The 24952-nt window shown below is 51.9% G+C and overlaps 1 protein-coding gene across 2 annotated transcripts in view; it reads right to left on the minus strand.

The window, feature by feature from the left end:
• Positions 1 to 10314, minus strand: part of AXIN1 (axin 1) — a 68564-nt gene extending 58250 nt beyond the window's left edge. For both annotated transcript variants that reach the window (XM_005522847.3, XM_014252746.2), the window contains exon 1: positions 9351 to 10314. In XM_005522847.3, the coding sequence (XP_005522904.1) occupies positions 9351 to 10228 (878 nt within the window). In that variant the 5' untranslated portion in view covers positions 10229 to 10314. The remainder of the gene's footprint in view (positions 1 to 9350) is intronic.
• Positions 10315 to 24952: the final 14638 nt, after the last annotated feature.

Genomic DNA, 24952 nt, shown 5'->3' on the forward strand with positions numbered 1-24952 from the left:
CCACTTAAGGAGAACATTCACACCCATTCAGCAGAGCTTTTTTCAAACATGCAGAGGTTTTTGGAGCCTCCAAATCGAGCAAAGAACACCAAAACAGAGCAGATAGAAAGTGAAGCTGGAAAAAACTGAGCAATAAGGAACACACAGGGAACAGTGAGTAACTAACCACGGGAAGAGATAACAAAAATGCTGCATGACCTCCCCTCCCATCACTTGGATGCCTTTCTAAAATAGACACTTCAGCCTGACCACACGTTATTGTGCAAGGATCACTGGGTGAAGCTGCGTGACCTGTTATCTCCAGGATTACCAAAGGAAAGTTTTTCCCATGCCCATTTGGAAAGCTTCCTCTCCTCAGAAAGAGGAAGGTTTATATGGATCAGTTTTGCAAGCTCTGCCAGCCCTGTCTGGGGAAGGCCCGAAGCCACTGCTTGCGGACAGTGGAATGCTCTTCCTTCTTAAATTCTTCATTTGGGCTAATTTCCCCAGCCCGAAGCAGTCACACGCCCCAGGTCACAAACTCCACTGCATATATCCAGAGGGGAAAATCAGCCTGCTGCTTTACAGTGTGACAAATCCTCCGCTGTAGTGACACATCCACACATCCTTTGCTGCCCATTTCCATCTCGTTTTGCCAGCATTGGTCTTAAGTTCAAGAAGCCTTTTCAAAGTAGCTTTTCCCAAGAGAAGAAAGCCAAGTTCCACTGAATGTGCAGATGTTCAGAGACACATGAAATCTCAGTATTTCCACAACAAAGAAGGCAGCTTTTCTGTCATTGCTTTTCCATGGTAGAGCCATGGACCAAGCAAGAAATGACTTGTGGTGATGGTTTTCATTCAGCACTAGATGAGCAGAAGACACACACTGCACACACCTGAGGCTGCCAGCCTACCCAACAACTTCTGTCTGTGGCCTTCCTCAAGAAGAAACACTTTTCATTTCCTAAGAAATAAATGTTACAACAGTCACGTGGACTGAATCAAAAGTACAAAGACCAGACCTCTTAGCCAGAGACCCCAAATTTTACAAAAAAATTTAAAAAGTACATACCTTTGGAAATCCAATCTGAGTAGGGACATAAGGAGAGTAAGCAGATTCCAAGGTCATGTTTTACAACCTTTTGAAGCAGGAATGGAGCTGATGCCTGACAGAGACATTTCATGCTGCCATCTGTACAGAGCTTCCCTTTCTCCAACACATTGCAAATGTTACAGTGCAAGAACTTGCTGTCTTTGCTCAGGCAGTCTTTATACACAATAAAGGCCTTGTGCAGGAGATCAAGGCTGTATTTCATCGATTTGACATGATGGTTAACCTGCGAACTTTGCCCCTGCTAATAGAATAATTTCTATTTGTTGATTCCTCTTTTGGGATCCTCGAGGGTAACAGTAGCTTCATCCCAGCTCTCATTTGCATGCCTAGTGCCAAATGGTTTTACAGCTCTTACTCCTGCGGAGCAGAGTCTGGACAAAGTTGATCAAATGCAGTAGCTACAGCTGGATCCTGAGTCCCCACAGCTCTCTCCATGGCTCCTACCTGTATATCCTAGGAGCTCTCCAGTGACTTGGCTCTGATTCATACTTTGCTTGTGTAACCTTGGAGAGGCGATAGAATCATGGAATGGACTGGGTTGGAAAAAACCTTAAAGCTCATCTTGTTCCACCTACCATGGGCAGGGACACCTTCCACTATCCCAGGCTGCTCCAAGTCCTGTCCAGCTTGGCCTTGGACACTTCCAGAGTCAACCACAGCTTGTCTGGCGCTTGGCTACCCAAGCAATCAATCCCACAGAGGTCCCCAAGCAACAGCCTGGACCAGGCTGGCAGCAATGGCAGAACAAGGAAGCTTCTCTTCCAGATAAATCTCTCTCAGTCCAAAAGGCTGACTGCCAGACAAGAAAACAACCAAAATTTGTGACTGAAAAGGGCAAATCTGTTAAAGACATGGTTTTCCAGCAGACCCAACCAAATCTAAACATGGAGTGCTGGAAAAAAGGCAATTTCACCAGCCCAGTTGTACTGCTCTTCTCATTCCAGCACCAGCATTCCACTAAACACATGCTGGAAATAAAGGACAGAAAACTGAACCTCCAGAAAAGAAGGAAAATTAAGATGAAGAGGGGGAGAGGGCTGACTCTCCAGTCTACAACAGGACAGGGAATATGTGGCGGTCAGAGGGCTGAAGGATAAAACCCAGCAGTTTCTGGTATTAGCTCTGGAGGTAGATCCAGGGACTAACATGAGGCTGTGCCGCTAACCAGTAGGTCTCACTCCAGTATTTCAAAGAGGTTTTTTCCTCTAGCTATAGCTTTGCCTCCCTCCACTGCTTATCATCAGGATAGATGAAAGCTCTTCATCTATTAGCTATTTAGATCAGATGAAGACCTTCAAAAAACCTGATACTTTGAGGATAGGTTGTATCTTGGGAGCCAGGGGATCAAGAAATTCCAGGTCTTACCACAAAAGTGTACTCTGGAGTCTTCAAAGGTAAAATCCAATTTCCATGTGGGTTTTACAGAATTCGGATAATCTGACTTAAAACTGCAACGGTTCTACTTAAATTCATTACTGCCTTACAACAGTGAGGGACCCAGACCAGGGCTGAGAGGAATGATGGTTTTGCTTTTACACACAAGCATGACCTGCAAGAGTTTAGTTTCTGAGTGTGACTTCAGGCAAAGCAGCTCGCTCTGGCACACCAGAGGGGAACAAGATGTGTGTCTGCAGAAGAGTCAGACCTTTCCTGAAGGTCCCTGAGCTGGGCATTCAGGGCTGCACCAGTGAAGGAAGGGGCAGTTTTGCACCTGATGAGCAGAGACGGATACTGCAGTGCCCAGACAAATTCACACCTGAGCCATGTGTGTACTGCAAATGAGGAATAAAATGAGCCTTTTCACAAACAAATCACCTCAAACCCAGCTGACTGCTGTGAGAATGTGTATTTCCAGGAGCATGATCTTTGTAGAGTCCAAAGCTGCACTTCCAAGTGAAGCAGGCATTAACTAATTTATAGCATTAGGATAGATGGTGTTAGACATACTTTGTATTTGAAAAGTTCAAAAGTGTAGCTTTCATTTGGCATTGTTCCACTTCCAAATCATCTCTACCAACCCTGAAGCAGAGCTCCAACATCCCATTGCCATGGAAGAGGTGGGTAAAGGGGCACCAAGGACACCCACCCTCACCCACGCTGGGGTGGCACAATACAGGCTGTTCCATCAGGCCGGGCTGAGCAAACCTCTGCTCTCAACCAAGTGTCAAATCTTTTCAGAGAGATGCTCAGAATTATATTCACCACCAATTTGACTTTTTAATCATTTCAATTAGTGTGACTAAAACCCTTCAATCAGAACAAAACCAGGGAAAAATAACCCCTCTCCTTCTGAAGCAGCCTGCCTAGCTTAACAGACCATACCAAATTGTGAAGGTTTTTGCTTTTGTGGTCTTCACATATTTCATTTAATGCAGATAATTAACCTCAGTTTCTAATTTCAAATCCTCCACAGAAGGAAGCAAAGTGACTGAATACATTCACTGACAGATGGAAAATTAAAATATTACTACAGCTTCTGCATGGCTCAAAAGACAGGGCCTTGCAAAAGATCTTTCTTCTTTTATTTGACTGATTAAATGTAATTTGCTTAATGGATTTAAGGATGAGCCTAATAATCCAATGATATATCCAGGAACCGATTTAGGATATCAGCACCTCTGTTCTGATTTTTTTTTTTAAACACAGCAATTTTCTACATTACACATAGTCCTTTCTGAACCCAGATTTTTCCACCAATTGTAATAAGATCACGTCCATGATTTACTTTAAATGGGTGATGACTGCATGACTGGCCATGCACCGGGCAGCCACAGTGCTGTAACTTCTTGAAACACCTTCTGAAGCCCCAAATCTAGGGATGACCCAAGATCATGACCTGTTCCAGCAGCCACTGATCCAGCCCAGCAGGCAGCCAGGATTTCTTGGGAAGGTGGGAAGTCAACAGCTCAAACCGAAAATGGGGCCAGCATGTGTCCCCCCAGCACCCCCACACCACTCCCAGTCCCTTTTCCATCAAGTCTGCCCTAACAGGATTTCACAGTCTGTCTCAATAGTTAATAAATCCAGAATCTAACAGACTATTAAAGGAAAACATCCAAGAGGCAGTCATTTTTAAAACGTCCAATGACAACTAATTATTCAAGGGATTAGTCCATTATAGTAATAACAAAGAAACTCTTAAAACATAAAGCCAAGTTGAACGGCAGATCAAAACCAAGGTGTTCCCACCCTGTGGCCACCTCCTGGGTGACTTCTCAGCCTCCTGGCATTGGTTCAGCTCCCACTCAGCCTTTTAGCAACCCATTCTTTCTGAAACCAGGCAGAACTCAAACCAGTCTCCTCAAAATATAGTATTCCATGATGTGTGCCATCATTGTAAGCACACAACAAAACAGGACCATAACCAGGACTGGACCAGTCAGGTCACAGCTTTGTCTAACCCAGTTAGACAAATCTCTAAGGACAAAGATTCCCACCTCTCCTGCTCTGTTCCCAGGCTGCTTCATGCTCCCAAGATTTTTTTTTACCACGTCCAACCTGAATCTCCCCGGGACCAAAAAGGGGGACATACCTTCCCTCTTGGGATTTCAAAAGAAAATATTTTGTAGCCCAAATAAAATTCAATCACAATAAAACAAGGCTTTGTTTGCTGAAGGAGGGGAGAAAACACTATTCATTTATCAAATTAGAGTGCTAAAGGCTTAACTACCTGTCTTTATAAAGAAGCCAAAGCACTGATCCATCACCAAACACAAACACACCACTTCTTCATCTTGATTTGTGTGGAGGCAAAGCTACGGGCACAGAAGGTATTCTTCTTCAAATAAAATCTATTTTAAAACTCGGCAGCCACTAGCATAAATACTTTACACCGTTAATGTAATGTAAGCATTTCCACACAGAAGTTTCATCAGCTTAACAACATATTTTAAAAAGCTGGCGTTAACTTCTGTGCAAAAACACCATCAGTCTCTGCCCTGTATATCTTAGAGTGCTCCAGCCACTAAATTACCACTTAGAGCTCTTAGCACCAGGCCCTCTCTTGGATTCTCTGATTTCTCTCAAGAACAATGCAGAACCCAAACTATTCTTCTGCAACTTATTTTCTTTAAAACTGGAAATAGCCACCGCTCTACAAGGATTACAAACAGAGTTGTACTGATTACAAATGATACTGTGGGCCCACCAATTTTAACTCAAGATAAGCATTCCCAACTTCACATATGGGTCTAACATTCAGCAGCTGATTTCTTCCTGCAAACAAGCTCCCATGAAGCTCCAACAGCCTAACTCCAAGATGTACATGTTGCCTCTCCAGTGAAAAGAAGGATCAGTAAGAGGGTAACACAATTTAAAATTTTCCAAACATGACTGCTCCTGCACCAGCGTTTGTGATTTTGCATCCTCAGTTTTCCAGACAGTCAGTACAATTAACACCAATTCCTTCAACACCACACAGCCTTGAGTCAGAGGTGTGCAATTTAATATTTAATTATGAATGAAGCAGCCAACCTCAAAATTAGGGCTGCCAGCTAAACTTCAGCCAGCTCCTTCCTGATGCAGCCCCAGCTTCTGACCGCTGGACCGTTCATGCTCCCTAAGCCACGGAGAGATGCTGTGCTTTCCCTGAACCAGCCTCTACATGTTAGTTTGTCATTGCGTTGTCCCAGACCAGAGGTTGTCACGTCCCTCTAAAGCTTCTTCAGCTTTTCTCCACCTGCCTGCTCTGTGAACCCCATCATGAAGTGCTGGCTGTGCGTTTTAGGGAGAGCTGCCCTCCCATGTGTCCAGAGAGGCTGCCAGTGTGTGGGCACAGGCACAAGGACTCTCCTGGTGATTCCTACCAGCCTGGAGAACCACATCACCCACCCTTCTCGTTAGAACCACCAACACTTGTGAAATGCGGTGAGCTTAGTCAGCCCAGCACTGTGGAAATTAAAGCTTGGAGCCAGCTTCTTTAAAAAAAACAACAACAACACCCTGTGTATATCAAAGCCCACGCTGAGAATTTTCTCCATCCGAGCCAGCAGCTCCACCACCACCACTCCTCAAAATCCAACAACTGGAGACTTCACCCACCACCACGTGTCCTCTAAACACCATCACCCAGGCTTCCTCTTCAATACTATCCACTTCATGGAATGGGCCAAACCCCAAAACAACTGGCAGAACTAACGTAAATCTCTGTTTGTCTGGTTTTCAGGAGAGATGAAGGCAGAGCTGCTGGCAGGTAACACCATATGCTCTTCTCTTCCAACCACAGAAGAAGGCAAAGGCAAGGCCTGCGAGAGCGCTGCTCTCTGATGCTTTAGGAGTAGGACGGGAGTGCCTTCCCACACAGAACTAAAGAGAGAGCACAAGAAACCCACCCCACCAAAAGACACAACCAAACCACCAAGCACCAAATTTCCAACTTTTTCAGAGGCTGCGTTTTCCTGGAGCGCTCGAAAAGCAGGCTGCAGGCGGTTCTCAGGCACAGGTTTAATTTCTGCTCTCCAGCTCCGAGGAACGCTGTCCCGGCGTGTCGGAAGAAGGTTAATGAACGATTTAGCCGCCCTCACAACCACGTTAGTGTCACTTTCGGAAGCTGCGAGTTAATGCCCGAGATCTTCGGGGGTTGCCCTCTTTGAAGTTCACTGATCCATAACCAATGTCCAATTAATTTGCAGGAGCCTAACGATAATGACTATTGGCCTTTTCCGACGCATACAAAAACACAGTGGGTAACAGCGATGCTTTTGGCTTCAGGGTATTCTCAAATCTGCCTGCACATTTGCGCACCTTCAAAAATATCCAGCGCTAATAACGGGTTGTCTTCTGCCGTTTGAGGAATTTTTACATTTGTTCTCCCGAGAGCAGAGCTACTGCATCAACATTTATGAACTTTCTGCTGAAAAAAAACCTGGAGCTGATTCAAGATGCTCATTTGCTAACAGAGGAATACTTCTATTGCATTTGCTTAGATTCTTCTTTATTTAGGGTTTCCATGGAAGCCAAGGAATAGAAGTTCAATCTTGGGAAGATTAAACAGGCCCTGAGATATAATGCAAAACAGCTTATTTCAACATTCCCCAAAGAAGAGAAATGAGAAATTCTTCCACACATATGCCAAAAAAAAAAAAAAAAAGATTTGTGGAAATTTTCAAAATAAATTGGGACCCAGCTTTTCAAATGCTGCATGCAGCCATTGCTTCCTGCTGCAAACAGCTTCCCCAGCTTCCAGCACACTTCCTCAGGTGAGAAAGTAAATGAACAAGAAGTCTGCAGGATAAAGATGCTACAGCTTAAAAATCAGCTTGTTCAAGACAGCTATTGCTGTACAACATCCAGGAAGAAGGTTAATTCAACCACAAGGTCTTGCTCAAAGAGCAACAATCACCTCATAAATTAGTATCTCAGCAGTTTTTGGAATAAAAAAAATGCAGAGATTATGCAGTTCAGCAGCATCTTCCATGGCTCTGGACACCACAGAAGCTGACAGACCAACATTTAAAAAATAAAATAAATCCCTTATGTTCAGCTACTTCAGGCTGAGAAGTGACTCCTGTTCCAGTGAGAATGGCAAACATTTCCTTGCCTCTCTACCCCACAGGTCAACAGAGTGTCAGTAGCCACAATGACAGGCACTACAGGACACTACAAATTAATAGCCACGCATTTTCTCTGATCTCCATCCTCCAGGTAAAGATTTATTTCACGTTGTTCCAATCTCCTATGAAAATGTCCAGGACTGATGAACTTTACTTCAAAACATTTCTACTTCACAGCACATTTCTTAAACCATTTTCCAACCTGATAGAGATATATTCAGATAATGAGTAAAGTGCATCTTTTTCTTGAAGCTGGAACTAAACAGCTCAGTGTCTTGCACAGGATTTCCTACCTGGTCTGGTAAGGAAACTAAACACAGCTGACCCTCAAGTAAGTTATTTCCAATCTTAACACAATTATTGCTTAAATAAAAAGATAGTTAAATCATAGACTTTTCTAATCCTTCATTTATGGTGAGCACCCAACTGCTCAGTGAAATGCACTTCAAGACACATTCAAGGTTTTTATTAATTCCCTGGGAAAGTCCCAAGACACCAGGATATTTTTTTCTGACTCCTGATTAAAACAGCAGGAGCCCACATGAATTCCCTTTTTTCCCCCCTCCCCAAGAGTTTCACATACAACATCCCCTCCTCAAAATCTGTAAGAAAACAAGAATCAAACCGAGAACATTTTGCCAGCTGAAAGGCACTGAGACCTCGCGTGGGGCAGGATGCGCTTCCAGCTGCCAGCCTAAAGGGATGGCCGAGGGAGATTAAACACAGAAATGCTTTTCATAAAGCAGGAGGCTTTGAAGAGGACAGTTCAGCTACTTCATTTCGTAATCTTCACAAAGCGTCAGATTTTAGCCTAAGCAGGTCTTAAAACAAGGAGATTTTATTTAAAAAGGGGGGGAAAAAAAAAAGTTGGAATGTGTTCTGGCCGGGTTCTGTTGATTCAGCAAGGGTTAGACACACACATGCTTATTGATCCCAGAGAGCTCCCTGCTAAGTTAATTGTCTGGAATTTTAACTGAGCTCTCAGCAAGTTTCAAAATCCATGTTGGCTGGAAGTGGGTGGGGGACCCAGAAAAAAACAGGCTGCAGAACTGTGCAAGTACTACAGTTAAAAAAACCCAGCAATTACTTTCATGAAGGGAAGAGCTTCAGCAGGGCATGGTTTTTAACTGGATTTGGGGATTCTGACTCTGACTGCTAGAATTCAGTGCTGGAAATCTCGTATGCAAAGCATTACCATTATCAGGGAGCACCATCAATGCTGCTTCACTCCTACCCACACCACCAAGGTGAGGGTGTCTATCTCCTGTGAGCTCCCAGTTGTGGCTCAATTTCTACACAGGAAGTGTCACCACCAGCTGTACCTGCCCATATTACAGTACCTGAATACTGACCCTCTGCTGGTGCAGGCTATGGCAAACCTGGCACTGCAGCTCACCCAGCCACCTGCACGTGCACGAGGGCTGCCCATGGCTTTGGACTGCCCACCAAGCCCTACCTGCCTCCAGAACACCTCCAGCAGCAGTTTCTCCAGGTGAAGAACATGCTGCAGGGATGATCTGCAACTATCAGACAGGAACAGCTAGAGACACCTTTAGAACAACCTGTGATTAGTTTCAAACAAAGCTTTGCATTCCATCAAACCATTCGGCAAAGCCATCCCGAACCAGTGTGGATGCTCCTCAGCACCTATGGTCTTCCAAGGCTTCCCATGGCCATGGGAGCCCCCCAACCCATTCCCCACCTACCTGAACTCCCTGCCCTCGCTGTAGCGCCGGGCCGGGGCCGCGCGTTGCGTGGCCGTCTCCAGAAGCAGCTTCTGCGTGAGCCTGCTGGAAGGCGCCGAGTCCCTGCTGGCCTCGGGCTCGGCCTCTTGGTCACACTTCCACTCCTCATCCTCATTCAGAGTTGGCAGATAACCAGGTAGCCCTTTACCTGTCCCAGACCCTGAGCTCGGATCACTATAAATTTTTGGACTTTCCCCACCTGTCCTTGTGTATTCCAAATAAATATCCGACTTAAGGAACAAAGGGTAGGTATTGTCTTCTATCATGCACTGAATCTCTGTTTGGGCCTGGTCAAACATGTCAGGGTCAATCTGCAGTTTCATGACACAGTCTTTGATGAAGCTTTTTGTGGCCGGTTTGATCTGCCGGGACACAATGCCATTGTTGTCGAGGATGTATTTTTTGTAAATGGCTTTTGCCAGCTTGAGTCTTTTTTCCTCATTAGAGACACACGGCTCCAGCTTCCTGAAGCCACTGCACGCAAACCAAAAGTCCAGCAGATCTGCACAGTCCTCCTGTTTTAGGAAAGTCCTGAAGAGGTTGATTCCATCTTGATCATCCAGCAAGGAGTGCAGTGACTCGGCCCACTTCAGGTAGGGTGGAGTTGGCGAAGCACTCCCCTCGGGCTCGTACCCCAAATCCAAATCAGAGCGCCTTGGTGTCGCTGTGGACGTCTCACTTCTGACCACATCACTTTTACCAGAGTAGAAACCATGGCTAACTGGCCTTGGGTCTGTGGACACGAGCTCCCCCTCCTCACCAGGAACCGGTGGCCTTGGAGCATCTTCAGTGAAGCTTCCTCCAAGGTCCAAGGGGAAGCCTTTCCCCTGGATATTCATTTTTCTGGTCCTTGCTTGCGTGGGAACAGTGGGGGATGAGCGCCAATCTCAAATCAATATTTGTAGCTCCAAGGTGAACAAGTCTGTTCGGCTGAAAGAAATGAGGAAAAAATAAGCGAGTATCACTGGAGATAAACACTCTAAAACAACAAAATAGTGGTTATGCTCTGCATCTTTACTGTACTAACACCTCTTTTTCAGCATAATGAATGGTTTGGTAACTTCTGGGAACACAGAATCGAGCTCAAAACAGGCAGAGGCTAAAAATGACAGTTACAGGATATCCCAAAACTTTACATCCAGAATTTGGCATCACTGATACAGCTGACACTATGCTAAAACACCAGCCAATTTCCCAACATCAGTGGTTTATACATGATCCTGGCACATGGCAGCCCACATCCAAGAGATCCATACTCAGGTACCACATGCCATCTTCTGCACTGCCACCAGCTCCTCTGCACTGCCTACCTGGACAGGACATATACCAGATCATATTAAGGCAACAAGTTTTTATCTGCCTATGGATCTAGGAAATTCTTATCATTAAACAGGAATTTAAGGCTTGTGAAAATTATTTTTAAAGAACATCCAGTTAGTCCTGAAAGCAGGGCTGCACCTTAATCAAACACAGGTGGCTTTCGTACACTCAAGTGACATACCAGCGCCACATTCCTCACAAATCTCTGCGTTTCAGAAATACGCCGCGTCGCCTCGTCTAGCTCTAGGGGAATCCAGATGCATCGTTGACCCTAATATTTTGGGCATCTGGACTGCATTCTTGCTTCAGATGGGCATGTTAGTACAGGAGCTCAGTTCTAGCACTGCTTTTTGTAGGCAAGCCGTTGAGAAAAGGTTCATTTTTATGCTAACAAAATTGCATGCTACGAGCCTGGGAAAATTTCAGGTCATCAAAGGAAGATGAGAAAACCACCTTGACAAGGAAACCTGATCAAGTACGATGTTTTTAAAGAGAAGCAACGAGTCAATATGGAGGATGGAAGGTATGGGGAAGGCAGGGAAGGAAGAAAAGGGCAATCCCTGGGTTGCTACTTCTGCGGCTCAAATTAACCTCATCATTTAAAGCGAGTAGCAAAAGCCTTGTGTTACAGAACAGCCTCAGCCTCTAAGCCCCAAGTACTGCAGAGCACCAGCAGCCTCACAAATTACTCCTTCCACTGGATTAACTCAATTGCATGTAAAAACACACCAAGAAAGACGCATTCTAGCTCGCCCTCCCTCTCAAAGCAAACCCGACAGTAACGAACATCTTCGGGATGCTTTACCATTTCCCCCCCATTTCCTGATCCTGGCTAAACCACGAACCGCCGCCGATGCCGTGCCTGTCCTTACAGCCCACCTGTCCATCGTTAAACAACCCAGCGAGCCCAGGAGCGGCCAGCGAGGATGGCTGGGCCCCTCGAGGAGCGCGGCAGGAGCCAGCGCCGCGCTCACACCCGGCCCGAGCCCCCGGCACGCAGCCCCTGCCCTGGCACCGCGGGACTTTGGCACCACGGGGCAGTTCTGGGTGGTTTTCACCCCGCTTCTGGAAACGAGAGCGGGACTCGCCCTCTCGTTTGCGGTGCAGGTCCCCGGTGACCCCCGGCCGGGTGAAGGGGCCCCCGGGGGCAGCGGCACCGCAGCCCCACAGCCACGCCGGGCATTGTTCCGGCGGGGCGGCGCTGGCTCCTCGCCCCGGCCGGGGCAGCCCCGGGGAGCCTCCCGGAGGACACGCGAGGCGCCCGGCCGAGCCGCCCGGCCGGCTCCGGAGGGCACCCGCGGCCGGCCCGCGGGAGGCGCGGGGCCGGGGGGGCCCCGGGGCGCCCCCCCCGCTGACAGGACGCCGCGCGGGCCCCCCGCCGCCCCCCGGGCAACTTCGCGGGACCCGGCCCGCGCCGCCCCCCCGCCGCCGCCCCCGGCCCCGCTCACCCTCCCGGCCGCCGGCCCATCCCCCCCGCCCGGGGCGGCCTAGCCCGGCTCGGCGGCCCCGGCGCGGCCCCGCGCTCCCGCCCGCGGCGGCCTCGGCGGGGCCTCGGCGCCGGGGCTGGGGCGGGGCCGCCTCACTCACCCCCGCGGGGCGGGCGGCGGGGGGCCGGGGCGGCGCGGGGCCCGGCCCGTGCGGCTCAGCGGCGGCGGCGGCCCGGAGGGGCGGCGGCGGCCCAAGGCGGGCGGCCCGGGACGCCCATGGCCGCGGCCGCAGGCGGGTGGCGGCGGCGGGGAGCGAGAGCAGCAGCAGCAGCAGCAGCGAGCCGACCCCCGCCCCGCCCCGCTCCGCCGGCCCCGCTGCCTCCCAGCCCGGCACGGCGGCTCAGCCGCGCCCCCCGCGCCCCCGCCCGGTACTGCGGGACCAGCGGCCGGAGCGGGGCGGAGCGGGCCCGGCCCGGCCCGGCCCGGGGAGGCGGTGCGGCGGCCCGCGGCGCTCGGGGCGGCTGCAGGCCTCGCACCCGCTGCAGGGCCGGCCCGGGGGAGCACGGAGGTCTCGGCTCGGGGAGGCCTCGAGCCCCGGGAGCCGCAGCACATCGCCGAGTGTACGGGCTGGGCTTCCCGGACAGCTCCGGCACATGGCCGAGGCTTCGGGCTGGGCTTCGCGCAGAGCCCCGGCTGGGTGGGCACCTCAAGGGCTGAGTGGCTCCAGGGCTTCATCCGGCCTGCATGAGGGGAGCCCGTGAGCATCCCGGGCAGAGACGGGCCCAGAGAAACTTCAGAGACCTCCAGGGTCTCATCCAAGGGTTCTGCCCAGGAAGGGCATCAACCCTCAAACGCCACCAGCCTCCGCGTGTCTGTCCGTGTTGAACACCATGACACACCTGAGTTTTGTCCAGTTTGGACCACGCACCGTGGGCCTGGGGATGTGGGGGCACCGGTCCACCAGCCTCCACCAACAACCAGAGCTGGTTTGGAACCTGCAGTGTGTCATCTGCTTCTCTGAGCAACCGCGGCGGGGAGAAATCAGGGACTGTCCAAGAGGTGGCACTGCATGGACTGGAATGGGTCACAGCACGTGGAGACTCCCCAGATCGGGGATGTTTGGTTATGGAGAGCAGGGTGCCTCAGCTCTGAAGCTGCAGTGATGGGGGACGCTGAAGGGAGAAGTGAATTGCCAGATGCAGCGGTCAAATGACAGCAGTGTAACAGGGAAGTGGAAAAGCATGCATCTTCCCTGGAAAGCAGTGATAGACTCTGAGCCAAGCAGACCCTAGATACCATCCCAAAAGCTGAACATGCAAACAAGCCACTAGACAATCCTCTGGAAATCAGAAATAGCTCAGAATGATTTCCAATAGGGACTGTTTCCTCTTTCTTATGCGACTACACTACCATAGTTGCCTGCCTCAATGCATTTAGAGAACACTTTTGGAAATGCAAAATTTTTTTCCAGCTTTGTGAAACTCCCAAACATCCACTCTGGGTAGTGACACTCCTGATCCCACCCCACCACAGAGTATGCCAGGATGATGTGGCTCCTTGCGCTCTCTCATGTGAACGATGCTCGGAGCTGATTTACACATAGCAATGTGTAATACACAGTGCAATACTGATCTCAGGCGTAATAATAGAAAAGCTGATGTGGGATTCAGCTGGTAAAGAATTAAAGGATGGGAATATAATTAATGCAATCAGCCTAGTTTCCAGAAAATAGCTCTTGTCAAACTCTGATGTCATCCTTTGAAGAGATTACAAGTTTGGCTGATAAAGGTTATGGCATAGAAATAATAGACCTGGGCTCTGTTCAGGCATGTGACTTAATCCATATACTATTCTGATTAAAAATTAGCACAATACAACATCAAGAGGGACACCTTAAAGGGGCTGGGAGCTGGCAAACCGACAGCCATCAATGGGGAATCCCTGCAGAATGGGAGTGCGCTCAGTGGGTGTCCAGGCTTGGATGGGAAGCCCAGTGCTATTCAGTATTTCCATCAATGGTCTAGAAATAGATTAAAAAGCCCTGCTGAGAAAAACGCCGGGGCGAGGGAAATGAGAGGGGCAGGAGACATGGATGAGGTCAAGACAGCTGTAGAAAACTTCACAAGCCGAGTCCCTGGCAAATAAAACGTGCTTGAATGCGAGCAGCTGTGAAAGGGTCTGTCCACTGAACACAGGGCCCTTCTGCTGGAAACCCGGCATCTGGCAAGGACAGATCAGGGGGAGTTTAGGAGGCGGGAGGAATAATGTGGGAGCAGCAGGGTCCCCACAGGGGATGTCCAGCTGGGACAGGGCTGGGTGCAGCACAAGGGTTCCAGTATCTGTGTTTTGGAAAGGATGCTGAGGGATTGGGAGAAGGTGGAGGAGAGTTAAAAGTGAGCCCTGCTTTGCAGGGGGGGAGCTGAGGCCCACAGCCTCCCCAGCAAGTTTAAAGGAGCCCCAGAGATGCCTCCATTAAAGCACTGCAGCCACTTCATGGGTGAGAGATGATCAGGTGTTAGAGAGCTTGTCATCTCCCAGAAAAAAGGCACAGCAAGATTCATGGCTTGAACTGAGTTTGTTTGAGAAACCACAGCAAGATTTCTCCGTGGCAAGGGAGAGCCCGAGGTGGTGAGTTTGGGTGCAGCAGGATGCAGATGGTTAAAGTGCTGGGGCTTTATGTGCCCTCCCTCATGCTGCCATCCTTCCCTGACCTTTCTTACTGCTCCTCGGGTTGGACTGGACCTGGGGAGCTGGGAGAAATGCTGGAGGTTCATCTTGCTCCCACCAGTTCCTGCTGGCACATTCCCCCAGCTCAGGGGACACAGCCTGGAGTGAGAACCAGCCCCCATCCCAACCCCCAGGGGCACAGAGAGGCAGGGGGCCTCCAGACGGGCCAGCATGTCCCTTCCAGCAGTGCAGGATCACTCTGTGCATGCTCCCAGGGAGAGCAAAAGGCAGCCAGGCAGCTGCCCCTTCCCAGGCCAGAAGAAACAAATTCTCACAGGTCGATGCCGAGCCCTCATGGTGTCTCATTATTTTCTGGTCCTCTAGCAGGGCTGCTTGGGGCTGAGAGAGCCATGAGCTCCCCCTGGAGCCCCTTCCCTATCTTCTACCCCTTAGGTGGCTCATGACAAACAGACTTATCCCTGCACTCTACCAGGGGCCAAAATCACTTACTCCCAGATTTATCTGAGGGCATCAAACAGGTGCTAAACCACACTGAGCATTCCTGCCTGTGTGCTGGAGGAATCAGACTGCAAGGTCTTTGAGGCCAATGAACCAAACCTGGTTATTTTCCCTTCTTCATCAGATTGTGAAGGTCTGCCTTTTACCTCGAATATCACCCTTACACCAGAACTGCCACCACCGAGATGGCAGTGGTGTTTTTTTGGTGCACTCCTGGTGTCACCCTGCCACTGAGGCTGGCCCGGTGTGAACCTGGGGTGCTGGACACTTCCCAGCTCCCAATGCACACATTCCTTTCTGCCTGGAAGAAACAAAAAGCAAAGACTGGAGAAAAGGAACTGCTCTCAGCCTTTGGTCTGAAGAGTCTGTGCTGCATGCAGATAGCAGTGGTGCAGTGAAATTCCAGAGCCTCCTTGCAAAGGGATGTGTTCTGTAGCACCTTCTGCTCCCGCCAAGGTAGCTTGGGACCCACAAACTCTCCAGCAACCCATCTTCAGAGCCTGAAACAGCTTGGATCAGCTTCAGCACTGACTAGAATCCTCCCAAATGAATTCTCTTTGTAGCGACTCCCTGACTCCCGCCGAGCACGCGGTGTGAGGGGTGATGGCTGGTGGGCTGTCAGCATGCAGCGCTCCCTTCCAGAGGCAGGGATGTGCCTGGGTGGGAGCCCGCATCCCTCCGGCGCAGGCGGATTCGGGAGGCAGCGCACTAGATGGTGCTGTTCAACCTTTGGCTGCCATTTAAAAGGCTCCTGCAAGGTCATAAGCGATGCCGAAATACGGTGGTTTTATTCGAAAACCTTTTTGGAACTAGGGGATAAGTAGAAATACTCTGAAATATGAGGTCCTACACTGATCACTGTCAGAGGCAAAGGGCAGCTCGCTCACAGGGATGTGCTGCTCTCACCTCGGGCCTGCAGCACCCTCAGTGTGCAGGCAGGACCTGGGGTTTGACTACATCATCAGTGATGGCCAAAGAAAATAATAATTTAAAGAAAAAAATGATGCCAAGAAAATAATGTCCTGGGGTGCAAGAGGGGGCTGACAGCTCTCTCGTGGGCCGCTGGCAAGATGGTGCTTACAGAAGAGGAGGAAGGAAATGTATTAGCATCCAAGATAAAAATATTGGTGTTGTGGCACCAGGAACCCAGAGCATCCCAAAGAGCCCAGCTGGGATGAGGCACCAGCAGCCCAGTGGCACTGAGGGGATGAGCAAGCAGAGCCACAGGGTAGGGCTGGTAGGAGAACAAAGCAGAGAAATGGCCGTGGATAGGGGCTGGGGGCAGGATGAGAGCACCTCCCTCACTGGGAGGCATGGATGGAGCAGATCTCAGTGTGGGCAGTGAGGATGCCCACAGACAGCTGTTCCAGGGCTGGGGGCAAGAGTGAGAGTGAGTGATGCTGATTTCAACCACCACAGCATCCCTTCTTGCAGGGTCTGAAGGTATCTGCCCACCCTGGCCATGTCAGCCTGCCAAAGCATGCAGGTCCCACAGGCAGCCTAGGTGTGCCTCCTTTGGATTCCCCAGCCCAAGGAAACAAACACATCGCTTCTAATGCTGGGTAAAAAAGATGAAGCACTGTTTGGACACCAAGTTTATGACTTTTCACTCAGATCCTGCTCTTTCATAAAGCCCATGATGGAGCCTGTTCGAGACAGTGGGAAGGTTGCAGGGCCTGGCTGCTCTGGGCAGATCCTTCCCCTCCAGAAAATCATCCCAGTTTCCCTGTTCACTCCTGTTCCCACATGGGTGCTTGCTTTCAAATCCCCTGTTTATGCTGGGGTACAGGCCTGGAGTGGGTAGATGGGACAAAAGCTTTAATGCTCACATCAAGAATAACAAAAACTGTAGCCAGGGTGTCTTTCTTCCAGGAAGGTAGGGGAAGGAGGGCCTGGACCAGCTAAGGCAGCTGTCTGAACCGGGTTTTGCAGCTGCCAGTGTTTTCCCATGGTGGTGCAGATACCCAAATGGCAGATGGAAGCCCCAGTACATAACCCTGAGCCCCTGCAGTGTCCCAGCACCCTGGCCTGTTCTCCCAGGGCTTTGCTCTGCCTTCATCTCCAGGTGTTTCCCTTTGTTCCTGTCCTGGCATCAGCCTCTTTCCCCCAGCTCTGCTTTGCCCTTCCCACTGGATTACAGAGCCCCCAAACCTTCCACAAAAAAGATCATGGACAAGATCATGCTGTGCCTTGGGAGGCTGCTCTAGATGCGCTGCTTAACCAGCACCCTCCTCACAGAGGAGCTTGGCATGGACTTTTATTTGTCTTCCCACACTTCTGTGACCTCACTACCACCAGCCTTCAGATCACTCCAGCTCCATTCTGGCTGTCAGCCACCTCTAGCCTCATGTTTGGGGCTCAGGACTGAAGTTTTGGTCAAAGCTTTCCCTGTACTACTTCTCCTCCTTTCCAACCAGCCCAGGGAGAGTCACAGCAGCTCATGGTTTACACATTCATAATCCCAGTAACAGCCAGTGACCATATCAGCTAATGTTCCTCTGCCCTGGCTGGGCAAAGCCCAGTTAGTTCACATGGGCTTTTCTTGTCACTCCTGTCCCACCCCAGATAAGCCCTGGGCTCCTGTCCCAGCTCAGGGCTGTGGCATAGAAGTGTATGAACTGATAGGGGTGCCAGGCCCTCGGTGGGTCCCCCAGCCCTCCCCACCTGGCCTCTGCTGCTTTTGGGGAAAGGTTCCCATATCTGGCAGAGCAAGGAGACCCTCATGGACCCCTGCTAGATCTGAGATCCTGCCATATTCAAGACTCTGACAGATCCCTGCCACATCCCTACAGCTCTCCTGGTTTTGATCAACCTTCTCTACCAAAAGCACTGGCACAGGAGCTCAGCCAGCACCACCAATGGCCAGTGCTCTTCATCCCCAGCCAGTGAAGGTCGGCACCCCCCGGGGACACCCCACACACCTTCCTGCACCCACCTTTGGGGTCCAGTCCGGGCCTGTGCCCTGCACTCCTGCCTCTCCATGCTCCAGAACACCAGGCTCGCTGCTCCTCTCGGGGTGCCAGGGGTGGGATGCCGTCCACATGCATCCCAGAAGTGCCGCTCTGCAGAGAGAAGAGATGTCAGCTCGTCCCTGCTGGGGCCACCTACGCAGGAGATGTTTCCAGGGGAGCTGGGCCAGGCAGGGACACCCTGTGCTCCCCACTCACAGGAGTGGAACCTGTTCCCACGGTCCTGAAGGACACACTTCACATCTTGCCTCTCTGTGAGAGGGAGATGTCTTGAGCACAGGGCCCCTGGAGTGGTTGTCCCTGCTGAAATGGTCCCAGAGGGTTACAGAGCTGAGGCAGAAGGGAGCAGCAGTGCCAGGGGACAGCCCTGTCCCTGGTTCCCAAGCCCCACTGCAGAGGCAGGGCCCACCCACCTGCCCAGGCCATTGCTCACCCTCTGCTCCAGTGTCCCCATGGTGGGATGGGATGAGAACACGAGGAACAGCTGCATGGAAACAGCTGGCTCCTGCAGCAGGGTTATCCCAGAGCAGCCTGTGATAATTCAACCTGCTTGATTCTGACAGGAAAGAACCACTTTCCTGGATTTCCTTTATGCAGCCATCAGTGACTGATCTGGGCTGCTGGAAGGTGGGGGAAGGCTGGTCAGTGCAGAAATAGTGACTGCTCTGCCCTCACAGACCTGTTTTGTAATCCTGGGAAAGATCTTCTGGCTTAGCTGTGATCACCAGCTCAGCTGGCAAGAGCCACCTGAGTGCTCGGTGGTGCCTCTGTGTGTCCTGCAGCCCAAGATTTCCAGTGTGACCCTTTGGATACGATCTCCAGCAGCAGGGCAGCTCAGAGAGCTGCTCCCCACACTCCTGCCTCACTCCTCCTGGAGGGTCAGCTCTCCCAGGGAGCTGCCAAAATTTTTGTGACTACGTTTTGGCTAATTTTCCATCTCAGGTGACCAGGCAGTGGCCAGCTGGACACACGTTGTTGCTTCTCTGTTTTCTCCTGGGACGACTCCTGCTGACGGTGCCTCTGCTTTGAGGAGGCTCTCCCCAGGGATGAGGCAGATGGTCAGGGAGCTCTCTGTCCCGCAATTTTGGTTTGTTGTGAGTCCACCTAGTGGCCCACGGATTTATGGTCGGCTTTGCTGGGTGTAGAGAGGCTTGTGAGGACATCTCAGAAACACTCATGCATCCAGGGCAAACTCTAGAAATAATTTTACCTCTGCACTGTATCTGACAGGTACAGTTTAGGTCCCAACTCACTGTTGCCCTTCAGCAGGAGAGCTCTGAGCCCATCAAGTGACAACAGCAGCTGAGGTTGTGGCTGCTTTGCTGAGGTCCAAACCCCAGCCAGCCCTGGGCAAAGGGTCCCTGTGACCCAGTGACCATCGGGCACTGCTGAGGGAAGCCCCGCAGCATTTCTGCCCCTCAATTTTCCTGCAGAATGGTTTTCTCAGCCCTGAGCTCCTCAGGCAGGGCATCAGTTGCTACAAATGCTCCTGTGAGTGATGCCACACCCTGGGGAGTGCTGGCTCCGGGTGCCCAGGCAGCCCAGCAGCCAGAATCTAATTGCCACTGGCAGCTAATTGCCAGCAGCGGGCTCCTGGTGGCTGCCCGTGTCAGGCAGGACAGCTGTGCTGGCAGGAGGTCACAGCCAGACCCTCGCTGGGCCCTTCTGTGGCACAACACGCTGTGTGTGCTGCAGGACCAGGTGTATTCCAGGCCAGGGGGACTGGCCAGCCCCAGCTGGGGGGCCCCAGTCCTGGCAGGACACTTGTGGGGACCTCTGCTCTTTCAGCTCTCTGGTAGGATAGCCACAGACCCTCTGGGATCTCTGTCTATCCACATGGAGACTCCAGCCTCCATCCCCCCTTTCCAGCCTCCTGCTTCCCAGCAGCACCTTCAAAATCCCCAGCTGCAGGTGGGGTTGCCCTCCCTGGCCATCTTCCCTCTGAGGTGGCCCTTCCTCGGAGCAACCATCCGCAGCAAGGGCCACCCCTCCTGGCTGAGCTGGGGGACAGGACCCCCACACTGGTGTGTCCCCAGCACCCAGTGAAGGTGGCCAGGGCTCAGCACAGGCAGGAGCTCCACCCCCAGTGACCTGCCTGAGGGTCACCGGAGGTTTCTCTGGAGGGTTCCTGTGAGTGGGACAGTGCCAGGAAAAGCTCAGCACTGATGGACACCAGCTGAGGTCCTGACCAGCCAAAATGCTGGACACAGCCCAGTAGTGCCTGGGGCTGACCTGCTTCCTCCTGCAGGGAACAGTCCTGGCTGATGAGCTGGGGGTGCCATTTATCCACACACTTAGGGGAGAATCTCCAAACTCTTCTGCTGCTTTATCTGCCCTGGCACAAGCCCAGCCCAGGAGGTCATCTTGGCATTGACTCGTCTCAAGCCTTTCCAGCATGAGGTGAACAGATATGGGAAGTGTTGGTCTTTTCCTGACAGGAAACTGGAAAAATTACTCACAAAATAATTTACTGTGGGATAAATATCAGAGAATTGGGATGTCTCTGTATTTGGAGGGATCCAAGACTTGCTCCACAGCGAAGGCAAACCAGCACTGGATGTCAGCCATGGGATTCCCTTCTCCTTCTGCCAGCACTTCTAGGCCTGTCACCCATGCTCACCACTTGGCCTTGCTGCCTCTCTCCTAAAATCTCCCCTTCCTGTGCCAGGCAGGTGAGCCACATCAGAGCCAAGTCCTCTCCAGGACAGAATGTCTGAGAGCAGGGGGAGTCATGGAATTGTGATGATGAGCATCCCATGGCATCCCACTTCCCTGGGGAAGAGATTATGAGAACCGCTCCTTGGAGATGTGTCAGGCCAGGCAGCTTTGAGTGCCCCATCTTCTCCAGAAGCCAAGCCTTGGGCTGTCTTTCATAGAAGCTGCTTCCTAGCCCTTTGTCCCCTGTCCCCATCAGGACATGGAGGCTCCTGCCACTCTTGCTCTGCAGGGCTGGAGACACCATCTGGTGTCCAACCATGTCATGTCCAAGTGTCTCATGTCCAGCCATCTCCCACCCCTCGTGCTCGTGCTGTGTCCCTCAGCCTGTGCAGCTCCTCTTGCCCACAGTGGAGCTGACAGCAGCCAGACTCCGCAGCCTTGGCCATCTCACCTCAGGGCTCTCCTGGTGCTCTCCCAGAGAATGGATTCCCACTTTGATTGTCCTGCTGGGCACTCTCTTACCACTGCCCCTCCTGTCAGAACTCCTTCCATGGACACATGCTGGCTGGCACAGTGACCAGCCTCCAGAGAACCCATGGATGGCAAATGTGAGCAAATCCAACCTTGTATTGTATTTCATCCTGATTCCTTACAGTTACAGCAGCTCAAAGCAGAAGAAAACACATCTGGAAGCAGATGTACAACTCCAAATAATGTCCAGACCTTGGACTTTGACTCTTCCTATTGGCAGCATCTTCCCCAGCATGCCAAGGCCATGTCATGGAGAACACGCGTCACAGAGGAGCTTGATGTGGACTTTGGTTCCTCTTCCCTCGCTTCTGTGGCTCTCCCAGGGCTGTGAGGTGCGTGCCCATGGTCTTGGGTGACCACCTTGTGGGCAATATCCCACGAGACACCAGTCAATGCCAGAAGTCATCCCAGCCCACCTGAGCTTTGGCCTGCAGTGGGACATGGAGCAGAGGTGTCTGCCCAGGAGGTCCATGTCTCCCTCTTCCCAACAGAGGTTTTCAGGTCTCCAAAGCTGAACATCTTTAGCTCAGCCTATTTATCTTAGTCTTGCATTCAATAGCTGCTCAGAGACCCCTGCCATGAAAATTCTGCCTGATGGAAACGGATAATTCAGGCTGAATTCTCATCCTCTGTCTCCCAGGTGGTTTGTGCTTCTCATGTGTCAGTGTGGCCTGGCAGCTTCTATGCTGGGCAGACCTGGATGGACCATGTGGAGCAGCTGGGAGTTTTGGGCATGCCTTGGTGATGATCAGAGCCACTGTCTGGGTTGGGCAGTGAGGCTCAGTGAGCCCCTGCTGTGCTTCAGTCTTCCAAAGAGCTTCAGGGTGGCATCTACATTCCTGACTCCTGTCCCTTGGATCCCTTGGTGGATCTTGGGATGGACTGTCCAGGGCTGGTGACTCACAGCTTAATCACAGTTTGTGTGCATCTATTCCCTGCAGAACATACTGGCATTGGCCATTTTAACCCCACTGGACAGGGACTGTAGCTCTGGAGGATTCCCAGTATCTGTGAGTGCAGCAAGAGCAGAACAGCTTGACCTGGGGCTTGCAGTAACAAACAAATCCACGTGAGGATCTTTCCTCCTTGGGTCACTTGTGCCTGTCAGTGCCTTGTAAGCACTATCCCAATGGATGAATGCCTGTGCCCACCTCAGAGAGCACCTGGGGGTGCAGTGAGCCCCCCAGTCTCAGGAGAGGGACTCCTCTGCTGTCCTTTGTCATGAGGACAAAACCCTGGGCAAGCCCTCTGGGCTCTTTGAAGTGAGTCCTTTTGGTTTCTCCACTGCTGTTTCCTCTCCATGTCCTCACTGAAGATCCTCATGGCTGCACATGAGCCACTGGCCTCGGAGGGCACTGAGCTACCCGCAGCAGGAATAAGGACATTTTGGACTCAATGGCATCCTGGGAGGGCCGTGGGCTCCTGAGGGAGGTCACATCCACAGGACAACCCAGTTCCTCACCAGGCAGAGTTCCCTGCTGGCTCAGCCCCATCCTCATCCCCTGGCCACCAGTGCCTGTCCAGCCATGTAGTTCACAGCAGTTTGCAATCACTTGGGACCCAGCCTGGCCATCCATGCCCTGCTGTGGACCAGGTGTGGACCCTCACCCAGAACTGCCCCAGGGGAGCCCATTGCTCAGGACAGGCCATACCCAGTGCCTGGAGGGGGCGGGTGGCCGGTGTGCCCTGCTCACCTTCAGCATCCACAGCTGCCACCTCAACCCCTCTCAGCTCCTTCCCACCGGCTCCCACCTCCTCCTGCCCGAACACCCGCATCAGCCGGGCTGTGGCCACGTGGTCCCCACTCATGTCCCACCTGCCCTTCGCTGCTGCTGGTTCTATTTCCTTTCCAGGTTCCTCGGCTCTGCTCTCTGCTGTGCCGTGTTGGGAGACAAGGTGAGTCCAGAGCGATCTCCACTTCTCCTCCGCAGCAGTGCCGGCTCTTCACAGTGTGGACACTTCTATTCCCACATCAGTTGTATCCCATGTCCTTAGAGGAAGGTGACTCCCCCATCCCAGAGTGGCAGCACCATCCCACGGTAAATCCCAGGGCATGGCTAATTTAAGGGGAGCCACCCCATGGCTGCCAACTCCCCATGGGAACCACCACCCCAAAACCAGGCCCGGAACCAACCTGGCCTTGCAGCCCTCTGTGCCACCACTGTCCTGGGGAGGCAGTGAGGGGTGAGAGTCCCACTGAGGTCCTGGCAGGATCCCGGTGAGGTTTCAGGGCTGGCTGGAGCTGGGAACATCCCTGCCCTCTTTGTGCTCCCCTGGTAAGCAGCGCAGTACAAATATCAGCTGCGTTCTTTGAAATGAAAATAAAACTGATAAAAGTCAGGCAAATCCTCCTGCTGGCCCCCGCTGCCGGCCTGAGCAGTGGCTCTTTCTGCCGCCGAGCCGGCTCCCGCAGTTATCAATACATTATGTATGCCAGTGTCCGTCGGCCAGAGCCTTTTGTTGATGCTGAATATGTCCTGGCCAACAAAAGTGGACTGGATTAGCCACAGTGGATTAAAAGATTTTCTTCTTGGAGTTTACCTAATAATATAACAATTGACATAGAAGGTCTCTTTGAACCCTACACGACTCTCTTATTTTACCATCTGTGAGTTTGCTCTCCGTGCCGCTGATGGGGCGCCCGGCTGCCGGTGGTGCCGGTGGTGGGAACGCCGCCCGGAGCCAAATTTATCGCTGAGCAGAAGAAAGCAGCTCGTGTTTGAAGGGAGGTGGCGGGAAGGGAAAGTGGCACAACTTCTGTCCTCCTGCCTTTGTCCTCGGCCCTTCTGCTGGTGGCTCACCAGGCTGGCGATGCCGCGGTGTGAGGAGAGAAGAGACCCAAGGAGAGGGCTCCAGCGGTGGGGAAGCCACTCGCTCATCTGCAATTCGAGGTGTCTGGAGAGGTCCCGGACAGAATAAGCTCCTTTATTAACCATGAATTTTGGGAGAGTTGCCGAACTGTGAGCCAACGGAGTTTGCTCGTCTCGGTTCCAGCCGTTGGGATCTGGCCACTGTCCCTGGTCTCCATTGCAAGATGGGTCAGGCAGCGGCGGCAGCGACACTGGGAAACATGGAGGGCAGCGGCAGCAGGGGAGGAAGGCTCCCCCCAGCATCCTGCGGCGCTGCTGGCCCTCACCCCCTCCTCCGGCACACCCTGGCGTCCCAGCCTTGGGCTTTGATCTCATCCGGGGGGGCTCCATTCACGAGTCTTTCATTGCAGCCTTTGGAAATATCCGTCCTCAGAAGTCGCCAGTAATGAGATGGGGAGACGATGAGCAATTTAGGCGCCGTTCTTTCTCGCTTGCGTTTTTATCTCCATATCCCCCTCCCTTTTTTTTTTCCCCTCTTTTTTCTTTCTTTCATTTTTTTTTTTTTTTTTTGCAAAGACACTTCTGGAGCGGTGCCGACTTTGTATGGGATCACCGCACCACCCCAGACCTGCCGGGGGGGCAGGAATATGGGGCTCGTGCCT

Source organism: Pseudopodoces humilis, chromosome 18, assembly GCF_049639895.1.
Source record: "Pseudopodoces humilis isolate 2021_Gansu_Grassland_sample_001 chromosome 18, ASM4963989v1, whole genome shotgun sequence".
In the NCBI taxonomy this organism is placed as follows: Eukaryota; Metazoa; Chordata; class Aves; order Passeriformes; family Paridae; genus Pseudopodoces; species Pseudopodoces humilis.